Source organism: Paralichthys olivaceus, chromosome 2, assembly GCF_024713975.1.
Source record: "Paralichthys olivaceus isolate ysfri-2021 chromosome 2, ASM2471397v2, whole genome shotgun sequence".
NCBI lineage: Eukaryota > Metazoa > Chordata > Actinopteri > Pleuronectiformes > Paralichthyidae > Paralichthys > Paralichthys olivaceus.
This window is the reverse complement of record NC_091094.1, coordinates 15,706,438-15,726,363: the sequence shown is the minus strand read 5'-3', so window position 1 is coordinate 15,726,363 and position 19,926 is coordinate 15,706,438. Positions and strand designations below refer to the sequence as shown.

Sequence of the window (19,926 nt, the reverse complement as noted above, 5' to 3'; positions counted from 1 at the left end):
CATATTCACAGCAGCCTCGCTTTATTAAGTGAGCGGAAGGGAATTTTAGTTTTATTTTCAAGATGAAGCGGATCATCTCTGCTTATCATCATCGTACATTCATTCGTTTTGCAGATTATTTTCTTTCAATATGGTTTGAAAGCAATGAGCGATTTTAGACACTCTGCTGTTGAACCCATTCTGCTTTCAATCTCAGTTTAGTTTTCAAAACTCGCTGCAGAGCAGAGTCATGTTGTATAAAAATTGTCTAAAATGAACCCAAAAAGATAAACATACTACCGATTAATGTCGAGCTCTAAAACAGCATAAAAAGACCAACAAAAATGGAACTTTGTCCAACATCAACATTAAACTCTGAATGAATTTTTCTTTTTCATGTAAGACATCAACAATCATGATAACAAATGTTAGGCTAAATAACCTCTGAGTAAAACATCTTGGTCTTTTCGGGTTCATGTACACTTTCCAGAGCCAAAGAGTTTTACAACACAAAGAGGTGGCTTGAATCAATGTCTGTATTAAACTGAAAACACACAACTGCTTTGCCTCTTTCATGCATCGCAATCCATAACAAGCACATACACGGCCCTGGTGTTATTTTCAGTTTATGGCTACAGCTCATCCAATTACAGTGGAGTTTAACCCTGGTTTCAAAACACATCATCTGAACTCTCGGGGGCATCTCTGCAAATGCAATTTGATTTATCGAATTACAATAGTCATCTGGCCTTGAGGTTTTCAAGGAAACCATTAACAATGAGGTGCATCTCTTTCTAGAAGTTGTTGATGATGAGTTTTCCTCTTTTTTCTGTGCACATTTTCTTTTGGTACTTTGATGGTTATAACCAAGGGCTTTTTCTATATATCTGTATCATTCATATATCATTATTCTATATCATAGATATCAACCTCATGTTTTCTATATTTTACTATGGTTCCTGAACCCCAACATATAGAAATCTGCACAACATCCACATGTTGGCACCAGAGCTGATGTTACCTTCGAGTCAATGTGTTTGTTGTGTCACGTTTGCACAGAAAAAACATTACTACAGTGAATCCATAATTCTGAAACCATCGCAGACATAGTGTGATAAGATAAAAAAGACTTTGACCTAGAAAAAAAAGTAGGTCCGAGCCAGTAGGGGCCTTTAGAAAGAACTGGTCTGATCCAGAAGATCTCATGTTTAAATGGTAGAACAGAGTTAAGTGATGACCAACAGCTACTGGTGAACTCCACCTGTTCGAGGCAACGCGCTCTCGGCTCAGTGATGCAACCACGCTGAATGTGCTGGAGCCTCATGGGAGTAAACTCTATAGATTGTTAAGTTTTCAAATAAGGCAAAGATATAACACTTATATACTTTGAAATAATAAAAGGTTTGCTAAGAGCCCCGACACAGAAAAACACACACAACTCTGACAAAGCACCACAGCTTGAGCAGTAGCCTTAGTGTATTGATAATGGATGAATGCCCTATGAATCATTCCATGGGTATAAAAATACAAATGGAGAGAGATGCTTACATCACAGACAAGTACACTCAGCAGAGTCTTCAGATCTACACAAAATAAATACATACAGTTCTGCAGGACAGTTGTTTTTTATGCATTTTTAAAAGTAGTGAATTTGGGGCAACATGCCTCTATTTCATGTTGATTTTCAGCCACTTGCAAATGTAATCGTCATCATTCAAAGGCCCAGTTTTATAGATCAGAACCTTGGATCTGTTCATCACGACAGGAATATTGTCTTGAAAACACATGTCAGTGTTTGAAATGCTAATCTTCGTATACATTCAAAAATCAAGCCATCTCACGTCTTCGTTTACACACTCTTCTTAATAATTACCTGCTGTCATGACACACACATCATGTACTGTGTTTACGTCACACACACAGTGATGCAGACGTAACATAAAAATCTCAGTCGAAGGAAAACCAACACAAGAGGCTGTGCAGTTAATCTCTGAACAGCTATAGTTAACCTTTTGACTTTTATACACACAACCAAGTGTACAAATCGTACAATAACAATCTGCAAAATGAAGCACTTTTAAATTTGTAGAATATTATAGTATTTTATCAATCTATCTCTATACAGTTATTTTTGAATCTCTTTAAAACCTTTTGTTTTTTAGCCATTGTAAAGTTTTTTTTCCTTTTTCTTAAATCAACTCACATGACATTATTTTCGCAGTCAACAACCAGCTGTGTCGAAGGCAACACAGTATACACACTCTGAATTTCAAACAGACATTCATGGTCAATAAAGTTAGGAAGAAGTATGGATGTGTTTGATGTTTGGGATTTCAAGCGAGACAGAGTCGGAAAAACAGAGACGTCCATCTCTCAAATAGTAAACTTATTGCAGCTCTTTACTTCTGGGCTCCAGATGCTCAGCTAAGCTGTTTGAGGCCAAAGGCAGCTTTCCATTCTCAACAGAGTAAATATACTGCATTTGTAACAGAGTCAATATTCAAACCTGGTGGAATATCAACTGCATGATGAAAAGTGAATCATACCCGCTGGTATACAGTGCAATACATTCCTATGAAGTCTGAATGCAGAGGAATCTGAATCATGTCGCATGTGGTCAGGAATTTTTTGTTTTGTTTTGGTTAAATCATTCAAGCAGACTGAATGTGCCTATGTTACTACCAGTGTGTTTCCATCCCTGACACACACACACACACACACACACGTTACACCACACCACATTATTCATTATGACACTGCTCTTCTAGACGTGCTGTAGCTCAAACTGGTGCCGCCGCTCCTGTGTGAGATCTTGAGCGTCGTGGCAACCGTCAGACTCGGCGCCATGGCAACAGGAAAGCTGGATGCGGAGGATGCTGCGAAGCCGACCATTGTGGCGATGGAGGGGGCCGGTTCGTTTGGGCATCCATACTGGAGCAGGATGTCGACGCACTCCTGGCTGCCAGCGCTGCGAGCCAGAGCCAACGCTGTCAGGCCCTGAGCGTCCCGACACCGCAAATCACAGCCATACTGAACACACAGAGAAGCAGAGGCTCAAAAGGTGGATAAGATGATGTGACTACACTCTAATCCACATTTTAAGGAGGTTTTATCAGATGGGGATAAATGGTGAGTGAGGCCCAGGGGGGGATCCAGGGGTGGGGGAGCACCTGAAGTGACCCTATGTTGTCAGTATATAAACTAGTCACTTACTAACAATGCCACCAATAAATAGACAAGTTTTTATTTTCTAAGAACACAATGCGCTCAAACATGGAGCAATTTTCTAAATATATTCAATGATGTGTGGCTTCGCACAAAGCTTAAGAGCTAACAGTAAACAAGGAATGACCTAAATGTTCACCTTTCAGAATCAGGAGGTGTGTATGGATGTTGAAAATAATTGGCCCCTCTGTGTAAGTTGTGGCCCATTAAGGGCCCCTAATTTAGAAGAATCCTGGATCTTCCACTGCTGAGTCCTAACATGGGCAGTCCTGACAGGGCTGCTTTAAATTATCCTAACAAGACATGACTCAGTGAGCTTTACTGACTTTTACACATGCACAATGCATCACCTTGAGTTTTCTGTTAAGTCATGTGTTCCAGCGGTTTTTGTTTCTTGCTGAGTTCCTTGTTTACAAAGAACTGTTTTGCTGTTTTGTTGTTTCTTTTATCGCAACTGGCAGAATCACAGTGAGATTAGGGGAAGAGGGGAAAACGCACCCAGACGAGGAGCTGTGTCATCACCACATCGGCCTGCTGACAGGCAGCGTGCAGGGCAGAGCCGGGCAGTCGCAGCGCCATGAGTGACCTGGAGGAGAGGGCCAGACTGAGCGGTGCGTTAATGTCCTCCTTCGTGCAGTGAGCCAGGAGGAGCAGCAGCTTTGGGAGGTTGTGCTCCATCACTGCCAGCAGAAGGCGGCCAGATAGCGTGATGTCTGGGCCCTCGCCGGGAGTGGGAGGAGGCAGCGACGCCACAAACAGTTTCTGCTCATACTTGGCTCTGATCCACGACTCCCGCTCCTCTCTGAACAAGCACGGAAAGCAAAGAGAAATAATAAATTGGTGAAGGATCACAGGAATATATTCATAGTTTTCTGTCTTTCTCCTGCTCTGCTATGTAAGAAGCTCATGCCTATGTGTTTTAAAACATTTAATGTCTCCCTCTGATGAAAATCAAGTTTTCAACATGTCTTTTGTGCCTTTACATGATAAAAGACACATTTTTAATTGCAATAAGCAGTCAGCAACATGGTCGAGTATTTCCACCTTAACGCTGCAGTAAAACAAATGCCCCAGTTTGTGATGTCACAAACCTGAGAAATCAATCCTGTCAACTTGAGGGTGGAGCTCATTAGCTGGAAAAGGCAGGTGGCACTTTGAGGATCGGGAGATAATCAAGGGTGGAGCCGTATTAGAATACTCATACACCCATCACCCATTGTATAACATGCTGACTTATTTGTGTTGTTAAATGTTTCGTTTAATTTGTGTAGGAGTTGAGCAGATTAGCTTGTGGTTGTCTTGCTTTGTCCGAATAAACAGAGATTGCCTCAGAATACATTTATGGTGTGGCCTTCCCATCAAATAAAACCACGCAGATGTTAGACGCCACCACTTTAGTTATATTGAAGCCATTTTAAGGCCACGAGGGGGATTTTTTCCACAACAAAACTTGTGTATTTTTTAAAGAACAACGTTTTAGGTGGAGTAATAAGCTGCTAGAATGGGACCAAAGCAGTGTCCCCCCCCCCCACATCACATCATTAATGTTACATCTCATAGCATGATGTCGATTATTACCCCCCCTTACCGTGTAGCATCAGGTGCTGGTTTGCGTCGCCCCAATGTGCGCGCCTCCCATATACTGTTCACCATTTGGTTGCCGATGGCACTGAGCACCAGAGTCAGCTCTCGGGGCAGATCATCAAGGTCGAGCGAGCGAACACGCGACAGATGGGTCCCCAAGTTTCTGTGGATCCCAGAACATTCGATGCAGATGAGAGCGCCCAGGTTCAGACTGGCCCAGGTCGGATCTTTGGAGATGGAGGATGCACAACAAATTAAAGCTTTCTTAACGCTCATGTTGGAACTGAACTTTGTGCTTATGGTTGACAGATCTCTACCATTGGAATTTGTTGTGTGCCAGTTTGGCCATGTAATGTCACAACAATGTCCGAAGGTGAGTGAAACCCTGTTTGGACACGTTTTAAAGAAGGGCTGTTAAACCTGTGGCCAGTGTGCCAAACATTTTATTCGCCTGACACTCCAGCACTTTAAAAATGTTCCAGCATCAGAGGAACATCCAGGATTTGTGAGACACTGATTTAAATAACAGGGTATAAAAAACAAAGGTTCATCATGAACTCAGACACATCAAAATATTTGCACATCATTTTCTATTGGGTTCATTTAACTTTTTCAATTATGAAATAACTAAAACGTTTTCAAGACAAACACACACACACACTCATTGTATGTAAACCAGGGATAGATTTCTCTATCTATTTTGTCATGTGTCTCTTAGTCCTGCATGGCCACTTTTTTAAAACCTGGTAATCCAGTGGTTTGCTTTAGTGTAAAAATGCATCAACCAAAGAGAAAGGGTGTTTGAAATGAGACAATGTGGAAACTAAACAAAGAAAGAGATATGGATATATACAAAGAGGAGAAAGGTTGTGTTACTGACTGGGAGCATCACAGTCAACACAGAAGTTGTTGCCCCTTGCGTTGCGGATCGCCTGCAGAGCCACTGCTTCACTCTGGCTGTTCCTGCGAGCCTGTGGGGAAACACACAGGATATGGTTGAAACTCCCCTCAGTGATACCAGCCCTGCTAACTGCTCTCATTACTAATATGCTGATTATCATTCACAGATCCCCGAGTGAATAAGCTGTGAAATTCATTTGATTATGACTTATATGGCACATGAGAGGATAGGCTTGGTTAAGTCAGCTGCCCATCTCCCTTTGCAGCAGCAGGAATGGTTTCCTATAGGGTTGAGAAAAGTGTTCAAGGAATCTTCTAAGAGAAAAGTGTTCTTATCCAAGTGTCCCAGGGCACAAATACACAGCACACAATAAGATTATACAGCAGATGATGTCGCTTTTTATATCACAACTTATATTTCATGAGATAATGAAATTCCCTCACCCGGCTCTGTGCATACAACAGATGCTCCCAAGTAACTCGCAGAAAAGATTATTCAACTCAATTTGGCAACAACTGCAGCATAATGCACATAGATATATTTTCACTATCCACTGTCTGCTGCATATTTGACTTACTAAAATCGGATGGTTGCCTTCCTTTAGTCTTATTTGGATACTGGATATTTGGCAAATTGACAAGTTTAACACTTAAACTAAATCACTGACTTAGATTTAAAAAATAGTTTTGTTTGTCTTTAATGGAGCTCAGGTCTCATTTTTCAGTTTCCCAAAATGATTTTATTCTGTTTACTCTGTGTTCACTCACGTCTTCAGAATGATGTTGCAGTGAGAGTTGGTCTGAGCAGATGGAAACAAAGACGTGATTTCATGCCAGCGTGCGGAAAGTGCACTGCAGCACCTGCTTTGCATAACAAACCTCAGGTATGACTAACCCGTCTCCATGCAAGCAGGTACATTTCAGACCACAGAGAACTAAATAAGGCAGGTTGCTATAATATTCTTAATGTTTTGTCGTTTGTTAGTAAAAACTATCAATAAACAGGGAATAAGCAGAAGAGTTTTACGTGTGCTTTACACATTTTAAATATTACTCAGCTGTTTTGAAGGGAATGTGAAGAAACATCTCCTGACCTCACACCCATATTTAATTTTTTTTTATATTAAATAAATCTCTTTTGATGCATTCATTTAAATATAAATCTAATTTCTTTTTCTTTTTTCTTTACTTCTTTCATATTTTCTTTTTCTGAATAGAGGTCTAATTTTTAAAGCCACGCTAGTTAAATCAGGATGAATTGTAGGTTACACAAACAATACAGAATTAATGACAAAATTATGATTCTATTAACATTATAGAATACAGTAACTGCATCGTCTATAGTAAAAATCCTTTTGTTCAGTGCTTGCCTTATTTTTGCTGCTCTCACACAGCTGCAGACTGGCCAGGATCTGGCTCTCGATGGCCTGGACCCAGGAATCTCTCTCCTCCACACTCTGGGCTTCAAAGTGCCACGTCTGGCCGGTGCTCGACACGATAAGGAAGTCAAAATTATCCTCATCTGACACAGACACATTCAGCAAAGATTAGATGCTATTGTTCAAATGGAGATGGAAAATGCAGAATTGTTTGCAGCAGGTTCAGTTTGCACCTGTGCAGTTAAACATAAATGTTTAACAACAAGTGGATTTTATGTCAGTGAGTTACATGCTCACATTGGCATTCATGTAAGTATAATATTGATTTACTGTATATGATATATAGGCTTAGAATTCAACATTAGTTGCTTCAATGCTGCAGGAACACAATCAGACAGATGTGTACAGAGGGTCAGTCAGAGTGTGACAGATCAACATCATTACCTGTCTTGCTTACGTTTCTTAAGCTACCAAAGCTTTTAAGTTTCCACATTTTACGCTTGGCTGCATTAGAAGACACCAGGAAAAAAAACAAAGAGACAAAATATTAAGTGTTAGAAGGATAAACCATAAATTTAATACAAAGTCAGCATGTATTACTATTTTTTAAATAATTATATGATATATATATATATATATATGATATTTGCCTCATTATTATATATCAAGACTAATTTGGAGTTGTGAGAATGTACCATCAGCTTGGCCAGTGGCTGCGTCTCCTTTCTGGTTCAAGCTCTTCTTCCTGCGATGCTTCTTCCTGTCGGTCACTGGGGAGGCACAGCCTACGTCTTTGGTGGAGGAAGAGCTGGAGACTCCCTCGACTGCAGAGTCTGGCCACAAAATCATAGGAGAATTTATTTTATATATGTATTATGCATATGAAAAATGCATGATTCTAAGTCCTTTACTCACCAACACTCTGAGCATGGTTGGATAATGTGGAAGGACACCGTTGCACCCCTCTGTTACTCCTCAGGAAGAGCGCACCGCCCAGACCTTCCATTTCCTCCACTTGCAGGAGGCCACTGGCACTTACAGGCACTAAAGAGACAGCAGCGAGCGTAGACTCAGTAACAGAGAAATGTAGCCAAACATTGCGTGTTAAAACTGAGCTCCTGAGGTTTAAAATGACATCACTGATTCAGTATGAACACCAGAGGAAATAAAAGATGCAGAGTGTTACTAAGGAAATGTTAAAGTGTTTCTCACAAAATCTGTAAAATCCCTCATGGTGCTTGCTTGCTCTTTCGCAAAGATTTTGTATTCTCTAAAGATTTTTCCCTCTTTCTGGTACAGAGGCTTGATGTGATCCTCAGCAATGAACCGTAAATTTACTGTGGCTCTGAACTCTCCACATCCCAAATCTACTATTTTATCTTCTTTTAAGTCCTTAACTGTTTTAATATCTACTATTCTACTCACTTACACACACACACACACACACACACACACACACACACACACACACACACACAGTAACTTTCTCTCTTAATGGGTGCACGTGTAAGTGTATTTATATTTGTGTAAGTGAGACTCATTCTATATCTATCCATCCGTTATCTATATTGCTTATCCTTGGACAGCAACACTCAGCTGAAACTGGGAGAGAGGCGGGTTCACCCTGGACAGTGACATCATTCACTCACATTCACGCCACAAACAAAACAGCGCACGTGGAGAACATGCAAACTCCACACACAAAGACCCCGGCTGAGCCTGGAAACTGGGAAACATCTTGTTGTAGTAGGTAGATTCTTTTTTTTGTTTATGATTCATTAGGCCCAGATTATCCCAAAATGCCCCCCCACACACTTCATTTAAAGGTGTAAAATGCAGACAATCCTGTGGGTGTATTCTCTGACCTGGGCCCACACCCTCAGATCCCGGCACGTCTTTGACCCGGCCATTGAGCCCAGCTGGAGGGCCGCAGGCGGGTACAGCGCGAGGTGGTCGCTTTCCGGGCACTTTCACTGTCACTCTCAGCAGGTCCATCTCTTTCCCCGGGGTATTCAGCATGTAGTCCTGCCGAGACAAACAACAACTGTTAACCATCGACCAGCAGCAGCATCATCATGCTTTACAGCGCTCTGTCAACACTCTGACTTACATTGACACTGGAGTGATACGACAGTATGCCATCGTTGGACAGCGTGACATACTTCTTCTTCCACTCTTTGTTGAGCGAGCTCCCGCTGCGCTTCAGCAAGATGCCCTGACGGAGGTGACAAAACCCACGAGTGAGAATTTATTGGCAAAGTTCATCTCACAGATTTTAGTGGCACGAAGGCCGACGGCTGCCAGAGACACCCACCAACTATTCACCAGGAGATCACGACACTTCATCACTCCACACAATGAAATTGCCTTCACACATTTGATTTCAAGTTTGACTGCTGGTGTGACGTCCTCTGCAGACAGTAGATAACACTGCACATGGTGCTGCATCAAGAGCTGATCTGTGTCCTACCTGTTTGATGGGGATGGAGCGTCCAACGCCCAGATCACCCTTATAGTCGGCACTTCTCCTGTTTGAGTCGCTGCCTCTCCGACCCTGGACAAAAACAAAAAGATAATGTGTTTCCTAAGAATTATTTAAGAGTTTTCCCTTTGAATTACTGTGCTTTCAAGAAATGCATTAATAGTACAGGGATACAGGGTTTGCAGCTGACTGTTATAAATGTGAGCAGTTTCCAGAGAAATTGGTTTCATATCACTGCCATTTCCATTTGCATTAATCAATATTCCTATCTTGAAAATGGATCAAATGATAAAACAAGCAAACTGAAAGGGTCCACTCATAGTAACAAACATCCAGTTTATTACCACCTGACTCTGCAGGTCCCCTCAGCTAAAGGAGCATTTTAGCATCTTTCAGCACATTGTTTTGGCTTCAAGCCCCCAAACCTTAATTTTTTCAGGCAGCTGCTCTTAACCAAACAAAGTCCCTAAACCCTCGGTCGACTTTGTGCCCAGAAACAACAGCAGACAAAGTTAGTGATTAGCGCAGCGTTGGGAACCAGAGTGCCAGTTGTGAATATTTGACTGACATTCATCAGGTGGAGACAAAGACAACTCTGACTGAATATGTAACTGTAGGAGAGGTCAGTTAGGACCTGGTTGATCAAATGTTGATGCCAATTTATTTTTGAAAATGTTACGGTTCTGTTTAAAGCTTGTTGCTCTGCCCCTGAGGGACCAAAATAAAGAATAAAACACATTCTATAACAGTTGAGCCAAATCCATATCAAGATGAATCTGATTTGCTTGTACTTTCCATTCGTACTTTATGGGCCCTGTGAGCAAACTGTTCACTGTGATCTAAAGTTAATCAGAATGATTTGTGTCTTTAGGCAAATAAATTGTATGTAACAGTCAAATTTCATACTGTGAGTAGAGGATTTTCAGTCTCAGCCTCAGTTTGGCTTTGAGTGAGTGGAAACAAGAGTTCAGAGCCTAATGAGTATTTTTTTCTTTCAATCTGGAAACCTGGTGAGATGTGAGGTCAAGGACAAAGAAAATAAGAGTAAACGGTGCCAAAGCACATCTGCAGTTTGGGATCATAAACACACAATGATTTGATCCGTACGTACCGCAAATCGAGAGGTACGTCTTCGGGTGGCGCTGCGGACTGTCCCTGGTGTGGCACTGTCCTGTTTCTCCCCCCTCGCTGTCCTGCCGATCTCCTTATGGCTGATGACAGGAGTGGAGGGAAGTGATGAGGAGTAGTCGCTGCTCTGACCACCATTACTGGCCTAAAGAGAGCAGAGGAGAGTGGGCAGTGGGGGATAATTGAGCAGAAGAGGAAGATAATTGGGTTTGACACTACTGTGCTTACAGCCTTTAAAAAAGCATGACAGCAAAAATGAAATATACAATACACTCAGTAAAAAAAATTTAAAAAATGGTGGAACTTTTTTCAGAGAGTGTGGAACAGATGGTCAGGGAAAGGTTTACCTGTCCTGGAAAGACGCCTGACACTGGGGTGGAGCCTCCAGAATGACTGGGAGAGTTAGGGAGAGATTTACAGGAGGCCAGCAAAGCAGCTTGTTTCTTGGCTGTCATGATTTTCTGAGCAGCTGTGAAAGAAAAAAAAAGTACATTATCCCTCAAGACACATAACCCTCATATATCTGCTTCTTCTGCAGTGTTATGCACTGTGCTCCATATTCTGCTCTGGCTTTGACAGGGACACACACCATCAGTGAAGACTCTGTTCACGTTGAGGCCGTACGTGGCACAGGTTTCATAGTAGGTGCAGCGGCGCACGTCTGAGCACAGCTGTCTGGCCCTGGCGTCATCGATCACTCTGGGGTTGGTGCTGCTGATCTTATCTGAAAACAAGAACAAACAACACAACAGATACAGCGAGAGTTCACCTCTGCAAACATTTCATTGAAAGCACGTGTGTGTGAGCTTTTGTTACCCTGAGTGCCAACTACTACGAAAGGTATCTCGGCGATGGGCCGGTGGATTGCGAGCTGGTGGTAGATTTTGTAAACTTCCAGGAAGCTGGCCTCATTTTCCAGACTGAAGACTAAGATTACTGCATCTACCCAACTCGCAAACTAAGGAAAAAGAAGAATAGCATTCACAAACCACAGGAGCGTGCAGAGAGTAAAGACTAAATTGCCTAAAGTGGAATTTGTCATCTATTATATTGAAGTTCAGTCAGTTCTCTACTCACCTGAGCTCCAGGCAGCTCTGTCTCCTCTCTGATTATCAAAAGATGGCTCTGTCCGTCAATTAGCACATCCTTGATATACTGGCGCCCTGCAGATATGGAATAAATAAGAGTTGTTCGATTCTTTAACGTTTTAACTGGTCACAGCAGGAGAAACCATATATAATTTATAATAATACAAGCATGGCCCTCATCCTGGACGGTCAGAGTAGAATGAAGTCTGTTTAAATGATTTTAGAAATCTCTGCTGTGAGAAATACAGGAATAAAACTGACAAAAGACTCAGTTGTATTCCTGACAGTGATTTAAAAACACACATAACAGCTGTAGACGACAACACATGAGACCAACCCTCAGCGTTTTCCAGCGGTAGGTAACTTCCTGTCAGGTGTCTGTGGACCAGAGCAGACTTTCCACTGCACAAACCTCCCAGAACACCCTGGACACCACACATGCAAAGAGATAGAGAGAAATAAAATGTTTAATAATTATAAATGCCTATAGTTGTATGTGATAGCTGTATATGTCCACGAGCTTACCAGGTGGAGCTCTTGTACAGCTTGGCTCATGGTCCATTCTTGACTGCTGGTGACTGCACCTGAGGAAAACATTGACAGCAAATACAAAGGTGGGAGATGGACAATCATCAGCACTTTAATGAGCTGATTCTTTGGTAGTTTCCTGTGCAACAAGGAACAAGATACAAAACTGCAATTAAGACAACAGATGCTGGAAGCTAAAACACGCTCCGAAGACATATTTGTTCTAGAAACAGAGATTGACGGCAAGTAGGCAAACTGTTTTTCTAAATCAGTCTGCTTTATGTAGTCTGTCAAACAGGAGGTCTGACATGGTGCAAACAGGAAACAGACGTGGTTATGCTCCAATAAATGTGAAAAATACACCTTTGAAAAGTCAGACTCGGATACATCCATGAATTTTTTATAGAATCAGAAAAAGTTGCATATTTCAAAATGAGGAAAGGAAGGCTATGATGCAGCATTTGGTTTGATTGTGGAGAGGCCAACAGTCCCCTGCAATGTAATCAAGCTGCATTTCATACACTCATAAATATTACTCCCCTAAATGTTTTAAATCAAGATCAATTTATTCATTGTGGCCTGTTGGACAGTTATTTCTCAAAGCCTGTGGACACAGCAGCACACAGAGGAGAGTCAGGGTGTCTCTCCATCTGGTGCCGAGAGGACACAGCTTTCACTCAACTGTGCAACTGTGCAAGTCTGGAAATGGTGAGTGTGTCAGATGTACTTAGTAATTTGATCTCACCAACACATCTGCTATGTGTTGTGACTGTATCTTGCACAGTTGTGATGCTGCTGTCCACACATGGTAAACAAATCAAGAAATCATACATAAAAAGACACAAATTCAAAGTCTTTGAATTGCACCAGAATTTTAAGAAATCTAAAGAACATTCAACAAGGACCTAAAACTTATTTGTGAAGAAAGATGCTCAATCAATCAAAAAACCAAATTACATCTAAACAAGCATCACCATAGTTTTGATTGCTTCAAAATGTAAAAGAGTTGTTGGTATTCTGGTTTTGTTTTACAGAGATAAGTATGTCCACTTGGCAGAAACGACATGATGACTGAGCTCTGACAAAGTATTTAACAATCACATTTTGTTCCAAGTCTCATGGTAATAAATACTTGTTGGATTATAATCAAATGAGTACTCAACTTATTAAGTGTGATCATAGCAAACTTCCAGATGTGCAGATTTATTCTTCAGCTTCAACAAATTTGATGTTAGACTAAGTGTTGTAAAAAACACTCAAAGATTCTAAAACTAGTTATTGTCTTGAAACAAGGTGGAATGAGAAAAATAAATCCACGGGTGCCAAGGAAATAAAATAATTTAAAATTCTGTAGGCGACAGCTGACACTACCATCTTGTAGAGTCCGTGCAGTAGCGATCCAGGGATGGAGACGTAATATCAAGGTTCCCCGATACACACACTCAACCACTCAGGAGTCAGTCTCAGCCATATAATAACACCTAGTTTTTATAGCATCAAATAAGGAATTAAAACCAAACTTTACGGCAACATTAGCACATGAACATACATCAATGTGATAAGAACTATACCTTAAAGTGACAGAAACCATCTTTGAACAAATTATTTAACATGTAATCTGACTGTTTATTTAGATCCAGGTCCCACACACACACACACACACACACACACACACACACACACACACACACACACACACACACACACACACAGCGGTGAGGTCGTGCTGTGCTCGGGCAGGGCCGCAGTGTTGTCACAACTCTCTGGGAACACGGATTCTAACTTTGAACCCCCACAACTCTCCCTCAACCACATCTCTGGGCAATCCCCACGCCCACACTCCCCTCCATCAGCGACGTCACACCTCAGACCAAACAGCATCTCTTACCGCTTGCTGTTGCCATGGCAACTCCATTTTCCAGAAGCCTCCAGCCCAGGTCTCTTTACAATAAACGGTCTCTCATGGATACAGCGACGTGTCTGAGTGTGTGTGAGCGGCATAAAGACATGGTGTCCACCTGTGCACAAATGATGCTGAAAAACTGTGTGCCTTACATTTTTGACGACGCTGATCAATATTTTCCCTTTAAATATGATCAATATCGATCATCTGTCATCTGACTCCCAACATGAAATGCTTAAATCACAAGTTCCACTTGACACAGTGTTGATGAGGCTGCTCACAAACACAAAACAGCATCGCAGAATGAATCGGCTCCATTTGTGGGCTGATTAACTCTACGCACAGAGCAGGAAGCAGCAGGTCCCCGCTCTCCTCACTCCTCCGATGAACACAGCTCTGTGTATCCCCAACCTTAATTATTCATGTCCCACTTACTCCTGACAAATTATTCAGAGCTTACTCCGATCCTACTCTCTCTGTCAAAGATGATTTTCTTTAGAAAAGATTAATCAAGATTAAAGATTGATAAAGTTGCATCATTTCCTTTACTTCAAATAGACGAGCCTGAATATTTCATGAGGTGTTTTCATAGTTTCTGACTAGACTGAATTAATTTGTGTGTCAGGGTTTGAACAATTCACCAAAAACAGAGAATTAAGGACAAAGCTCAGAGACATACATATCATTGTAACTCAGCAGCTACAGCATTATAAATGTGCTCTCTAGTCACTATTATAACACCTACAGATGAAGCTTTAGGAGAATACTACAGTACCAACAGTATTCAGACTTGGTTTTCATTTAGAGAGTAATGCATAGATCTTGATTTTAAAAAATTTGACACATTTACAGGGTTAAATTTGGTGCAAGTTGAATTCATTTATGTTGAGCCTTGGCAGGGGAATGCATATTACTGACTGCTATTCTAGTTCTGTTGGTTGGTTGGTTGGTTGGTTGGTTGGTTGGTTTGTCTGCAGGATTATGAACAAACCACAGACCAGATTTCCACAAAACTTGGATGAACTGATGGGACATGAGCCAAGAAAGAACTCATTCAATTTTTGGGCGGATCTGAGGATTTAACGAATTTGTTTTCACTTTCTTTAACATTGCAAGATTTTGATACTTTCACCAGTTTCCCAGAGAATAATTCATGGACCTTGATGAAAAAATCAGACGTACTCCAGGGGACTGATCTATGAACGTGGGCAATTTGGTGCAGCCTGTTTGAATCCAAGGGGACTGTCAATCCCTGGTGGAGGTATGAACTCTAGTTTTGAAAATCTGATATTTATTAAAGGGTCAACTAATGATTATCAATTAGTCTGTCAATTCCTGTCTCGAGTAATCAGTGAAATCAGTGACCTTCAAATATCTTGTCTGGTCTGAACACTGTTCCAGAAGAGACAAATACTAAGTGTACTGTCACATAAGACAAAGAAAATCCTCATATTTGAGAAGCTGGAACCATCTTGATAATGTCACATTAAAATGACATCACTGATTATCAATTTGTAATTTATCTTTATCACTTTATTTTAATTTTATGTCAGGTAACTAATCAAAATATTGACTAATTGATAAAGCTGCAGATCATTACTGAGTTATATTTTTACCCTTTAAAGCGATCAGTGAATATTAAGAGGATAAATGTTCCAGATGTTCATTTCCTTTAAAAATGTAACCCTCCTGCAGCTCCCAGTGGAAGAACAGCCTCCTGTGTTTTTCCTCTTTAGAGCTGTTTTATAGCTGAGTCGTCCCGACTGACTGTGATTGAATTTTCACCAAACTTAGTTATTTTAAGTGATGTAGCACTTACAAGTCATTTCAGATACACAGAGCAGAGATGTAATAAAACAGCTGAGATGTTTCGGCAAAGGAAGAAAAGATTAGAATCTGGAAATGAAATCCTATTTTGTCCTGTATGTTATCAACTCATTACTTCACATGTTGCAGACACTTAGTGTTCACCTGTAGCTTTCATGATAACTTTTCCTCGGGCAGACAGTGTGACTCAACTCTCAGAAGATAATACCATAAGACACTAAAAGTCATATTAGTGTTATAGCTTGAATCCACTTTGCATGAGATTATGCCTCGTAAATTTACCTCTTAAGTCAATATTGCAACAGTGTGTGATTCCCAGCAAAACTAATAAAGGAAAATGAATAAATGAAGTGAGAGCATTAGAGTTTCACTGGGACAAAGAGGGTCTAGACACATTGAACCAAATTGTCTTCTCAAGTCCCCAGTGAGTAATGGTTGAACCAAAACAGCAGATGGAGCAGTTGATGGAGTTTTCTGCAACTGTGATGAAATTCTCAAGGATGAATTGTTTTGCGTTGTTACCTCCACAATTCAGGTTATGTTTTCACCCCTGTCACAAAAACTACTTAATGGATTATGACTAAACTTGGTGGGAGGATGTGGTATGGGTCAGGGAAGAACCAATTCAATTTTGGTGAGGATTAAGGAATTTTCTTTTCTATTTTCTTAAAAATTGTTTGATGGGGCGTTCTTCAACATGTCAGTTTATTTCTTGTAGAATATTCAATCCAATTCATGGATTTTAAAGAAAAAATCAGACGTTTAGGGGACTAATATTAATGAGTGTGTGCACTGCTGGAACAGAGAGACTGTTGGGCCTTGGCGGAGGAATGTGCTCTCCAGAGGGCCATTTTAGTTTTCTTCTTTATTTTGTTTGGTTGAGGCATCACTGTGGGGCTCATAATCACTTGCATTTCATGAATGTATGAAACTCATTTTATCAGAAACGCTGGTGTAACATTGCATTGATTTTCCATTAAACGTTGTGTGTGCAAGTACATGAGGTGAACTCACCTTCCTCCTCACTTGAGCCCCTCTCCACAGCTGGATAGAGAGGAGGTGCTGTGTTAACGGTGGGTGGCACAGCTGCACTTTTGGTGAAGATCCCACTAATGAACTTGAGCATCTTGCGGTCACGAGGCGGAGCTCGCTGGATTGTTCCTGCCTGACCTTCCCTCCCCTTCCTCAGGTCATCAGAGACGGAATGTAGGTCGCTGTTGTCCAGGGTACGACTCGTAGTTTTCCTCTGAGGCCTGGACACATCAGTGGCAGGAGGTGTGGGCAGGGAAACAGAAACGGTCTTAAATCTCTCCCCCTGTGGACTGTCCCGCGTCATTACGCCTGAAAACCCACCGCTGATGGGAGCTCCAGGGCGAATGAGCGTGCCCCTGCCATCGCTGTCGGCCCACGATGCCCTGTAAGGCCCCAGAGTTGTAGCTGCCATTAGGGCGGAATGGTCACGGTTGTCCCTGCGATCCAAAGTCTTAGCAGAGTGATACAGGCTGGTGTTGGCCTCTCTGAGTTCCCTCCAGGCTGCAGAGTTGCCTCCTGCATGAGGCCTCATCAGGACCTCAGGGCGCTGGCTAACCTGCGGAGGGATTGAAAAAGGGAGGCTGCAACGTGAGCGGCTGCTCAGGTCAGCTCCATTTTCTCCCTTTAGGAAAAGCATGGGTGGCTCCCGGTAGAGCTCTGTCTTGGGGCGCATAGCGTCTGAGCGAGGCCCCTCTCTGCGGAAAGTTCCCTCAGAGGAAGTTCCTCCATACACTTTGATCATTTGCCGAACAGGGGCATGTACGAAATAAGTGTCTTTGCTTTTACCAGTTGCTGCAGTGTCTTTTTGGTGTCTGTGAGTTTCCCTCCACTCAGGCTTCTCTCTACTCCCAGTGGGGGTTCCGTACTTGACGGGCACCTGCTCCACATCTTCTTCTTCCACCTGTGCGATTTCTTTTCTCACCACTTTCGCACATACAAGTCCTTCCTCCTTTTCAGGCACATCTCTCACCTCCTCTGTCTCCTCCTCCTCCTCTTCTATCTTCTTCTTGGGGCTCCCTTCCCCCTCTGGAAGAGCCTCCTTCTGGTTCTCCGCATCATCCTCTGGCACAGCCTCAACCTTCACCAGAGTGAGGGAGATGAGGTAGGTGGTGCGTCTCTGTGGGTTGCCGGTGTTGCTCATTGGGACGGCAGACACCTCAGCACAGTGGCACCTGCTCTCTGACCTAGCCAGACCTACACACCTCCGTCATGGCAACCGGGATGAGACTGGAGCAGAGGAAACAGAAGATGTGAGATCAAACTCAGCCACCTAAAGAGACCTCGTGCTGCTGATGATGTCTGACATCAGGCGTGTGTCAGGGATCCCTCTATCCTTTTAAAGCTTTAATAAAGACATGAAGAGTCAGTGGGAAAAAAAGAGGAATACTTCGAATTGCAAATTTTCAGAATCTATTTAAAAGGCTGACCCAGTGGTGAAACAAGTCTAGACTGTTTTCTTAATGCCTCCATTAATCCTCTTCAATGCACACTGCTACTACTGGTCTCTATCACTGATTCATTCATAATCCTTGCCCGTGTCTGCTTAGCTTTCCTTCTTAAACTCATTTATTCTCTACAAACCTGACACACAGACAGAAGAAGACATTTCTCTCGACAGTGTTGATGCCTCAGCCTCAGATTTCAGCCTGGAATTATGCAACAGTCAATACATTAGGTTGATCCAATTCTTGACTGTAGGACTGAAATTAAGACAGGCTGAATGATGCCACCTCACTACAGTATGTGTCATGGCTTTTGCTCGTATCATACCTTCATTTTTCCTGAAGAAGATCCCTTGCAAAGCTGCGTGTACATTTCATTTGATGAGGACTTTATCTTGCCATCAGATTACTGCTCATATCAGACGGTACATCAAAGCAGGCTGACAAAAAAAAAAGAAAAAAGAAGAGCTTCATCTGATGAGTCCGGCAGAAAAAACAGATGAGATGGAACAGGGGGAGAAAATATCAAAATGGAAATCATTCACTTGTCACGAAGCGTCTGGCAGCTGGAGGGTCCATTCGACAATGTCATGCATAAAATTATGAGAGCACGGTGTGAGGCTCACAGGGAGATGCTGAAAAAACATCTGTTGTTAGGTCTCCAATTTTTTTTGTCCTCAAAAAGACATGAAGTCGCTGCATCCCAAAGCAATGCCTCCTTGTGCCTGTATCCCTCCTCTGGAGAGATCCTCTCGGTCACTGCATCCTCTCCTCCGAGTGCCTCATCCAATTAGCAAGTCAATAAAATGTGTCTGTGAGGCAGAGGAAGCCCACCAGCTCACCACTGCCCCTCCTCCTTTTCTTCCCCTCCTCTTCTCACTGCCACAGAGCCTTGCAGCCCCCCTGCTAGCCCTGCGTTAGCCTGCTGCACAACCAGCTCCGCACACTGGGATCCAGCTCTGGCAAAGGGGATGGGTACGACAGCCTTGCAGTGAATTGGTGGTGCTGGTGATAATGATTATGGTGGTCCCGGCCCACGCTCATCAGATTTTTATTTGTGTCGACACAACAAAAGAGACGAAAGAGAGGGAGAAGAAGAAAGAAAAAAACCTGAGCTCTGCTCCTGCCAATGCATCTGCTCTGTCTCCAGCTCTCTCTCTCTCTCCTCTCTCTCTCTTCCCTTCCAAGGCGATTTATGGGCAGCTCCTGATCTCTCCCTGCCTCCCAGTCTGTCCACTCTGAGGACGGAAGAGGTGAGGATGCACAGAGATGAAAAATGGGGATATCACTGGATAACTAGAATAAGAAGAACAATAGAAAAGGGTAAAAACTCCTCAATAAAGGACTGAGGACAAATTATTAGAATACATGGAGGAAACTGAAGATACTGAGGGCACTAAAGGGTTTGGATAATTAGATGCAGGACAAT

General features: G+C 42.3%; 1 protein-coding gene across 1 annotated transcript; it reads right to left on the bottom strand.

The window, feature by feature from the left end:
* Positions 1-49: 49 nt before the first annotated feature.
* On the bottom strand, positions 50-19,674 carry LOC109628931 (arf-GAP with GTPase, ANK repeat and PH domain-containing protein 1). Its single transcript, XM_020086387.2, has 20 exons — positions 18,826-19,674; positions 17,038-18,282; positions 12,291-12,349; positions 12,103-12,190; positions 11,755-11,840; positions 11,494-11,635; positions 11,267-11,401; positions 11,025-11,146; positions 10,661-10,822; positions 9,538-9,621; positions 9,178-9,282; positions 8,933-9,092; positions 7,983-8,111; positions 7,763-7,900; positions 7,512-7,571; positions 7,059-7,210; positions 5,669-5,759; positions 4,793-5,015; positions 3,703-4,006; positions 50-3,009 (listed from the first exon to the last, which is right to left on the bottom strand). The coding sequence occupies exons 2-20, from the start codon at positions 18,194-18,196 to the stop codon at positions 2,728-2,730; spliced, it is 3,681 nt and encodes a 1,226-aa protein (XP_019941946.2). The 5' UTR covers positions 18,197-18,282; positions 18,826-19,674; the 3' UTR covers positions 50-2,727.
* Positions 19,675-19,926: the final 252 nt, after the last annotated feature.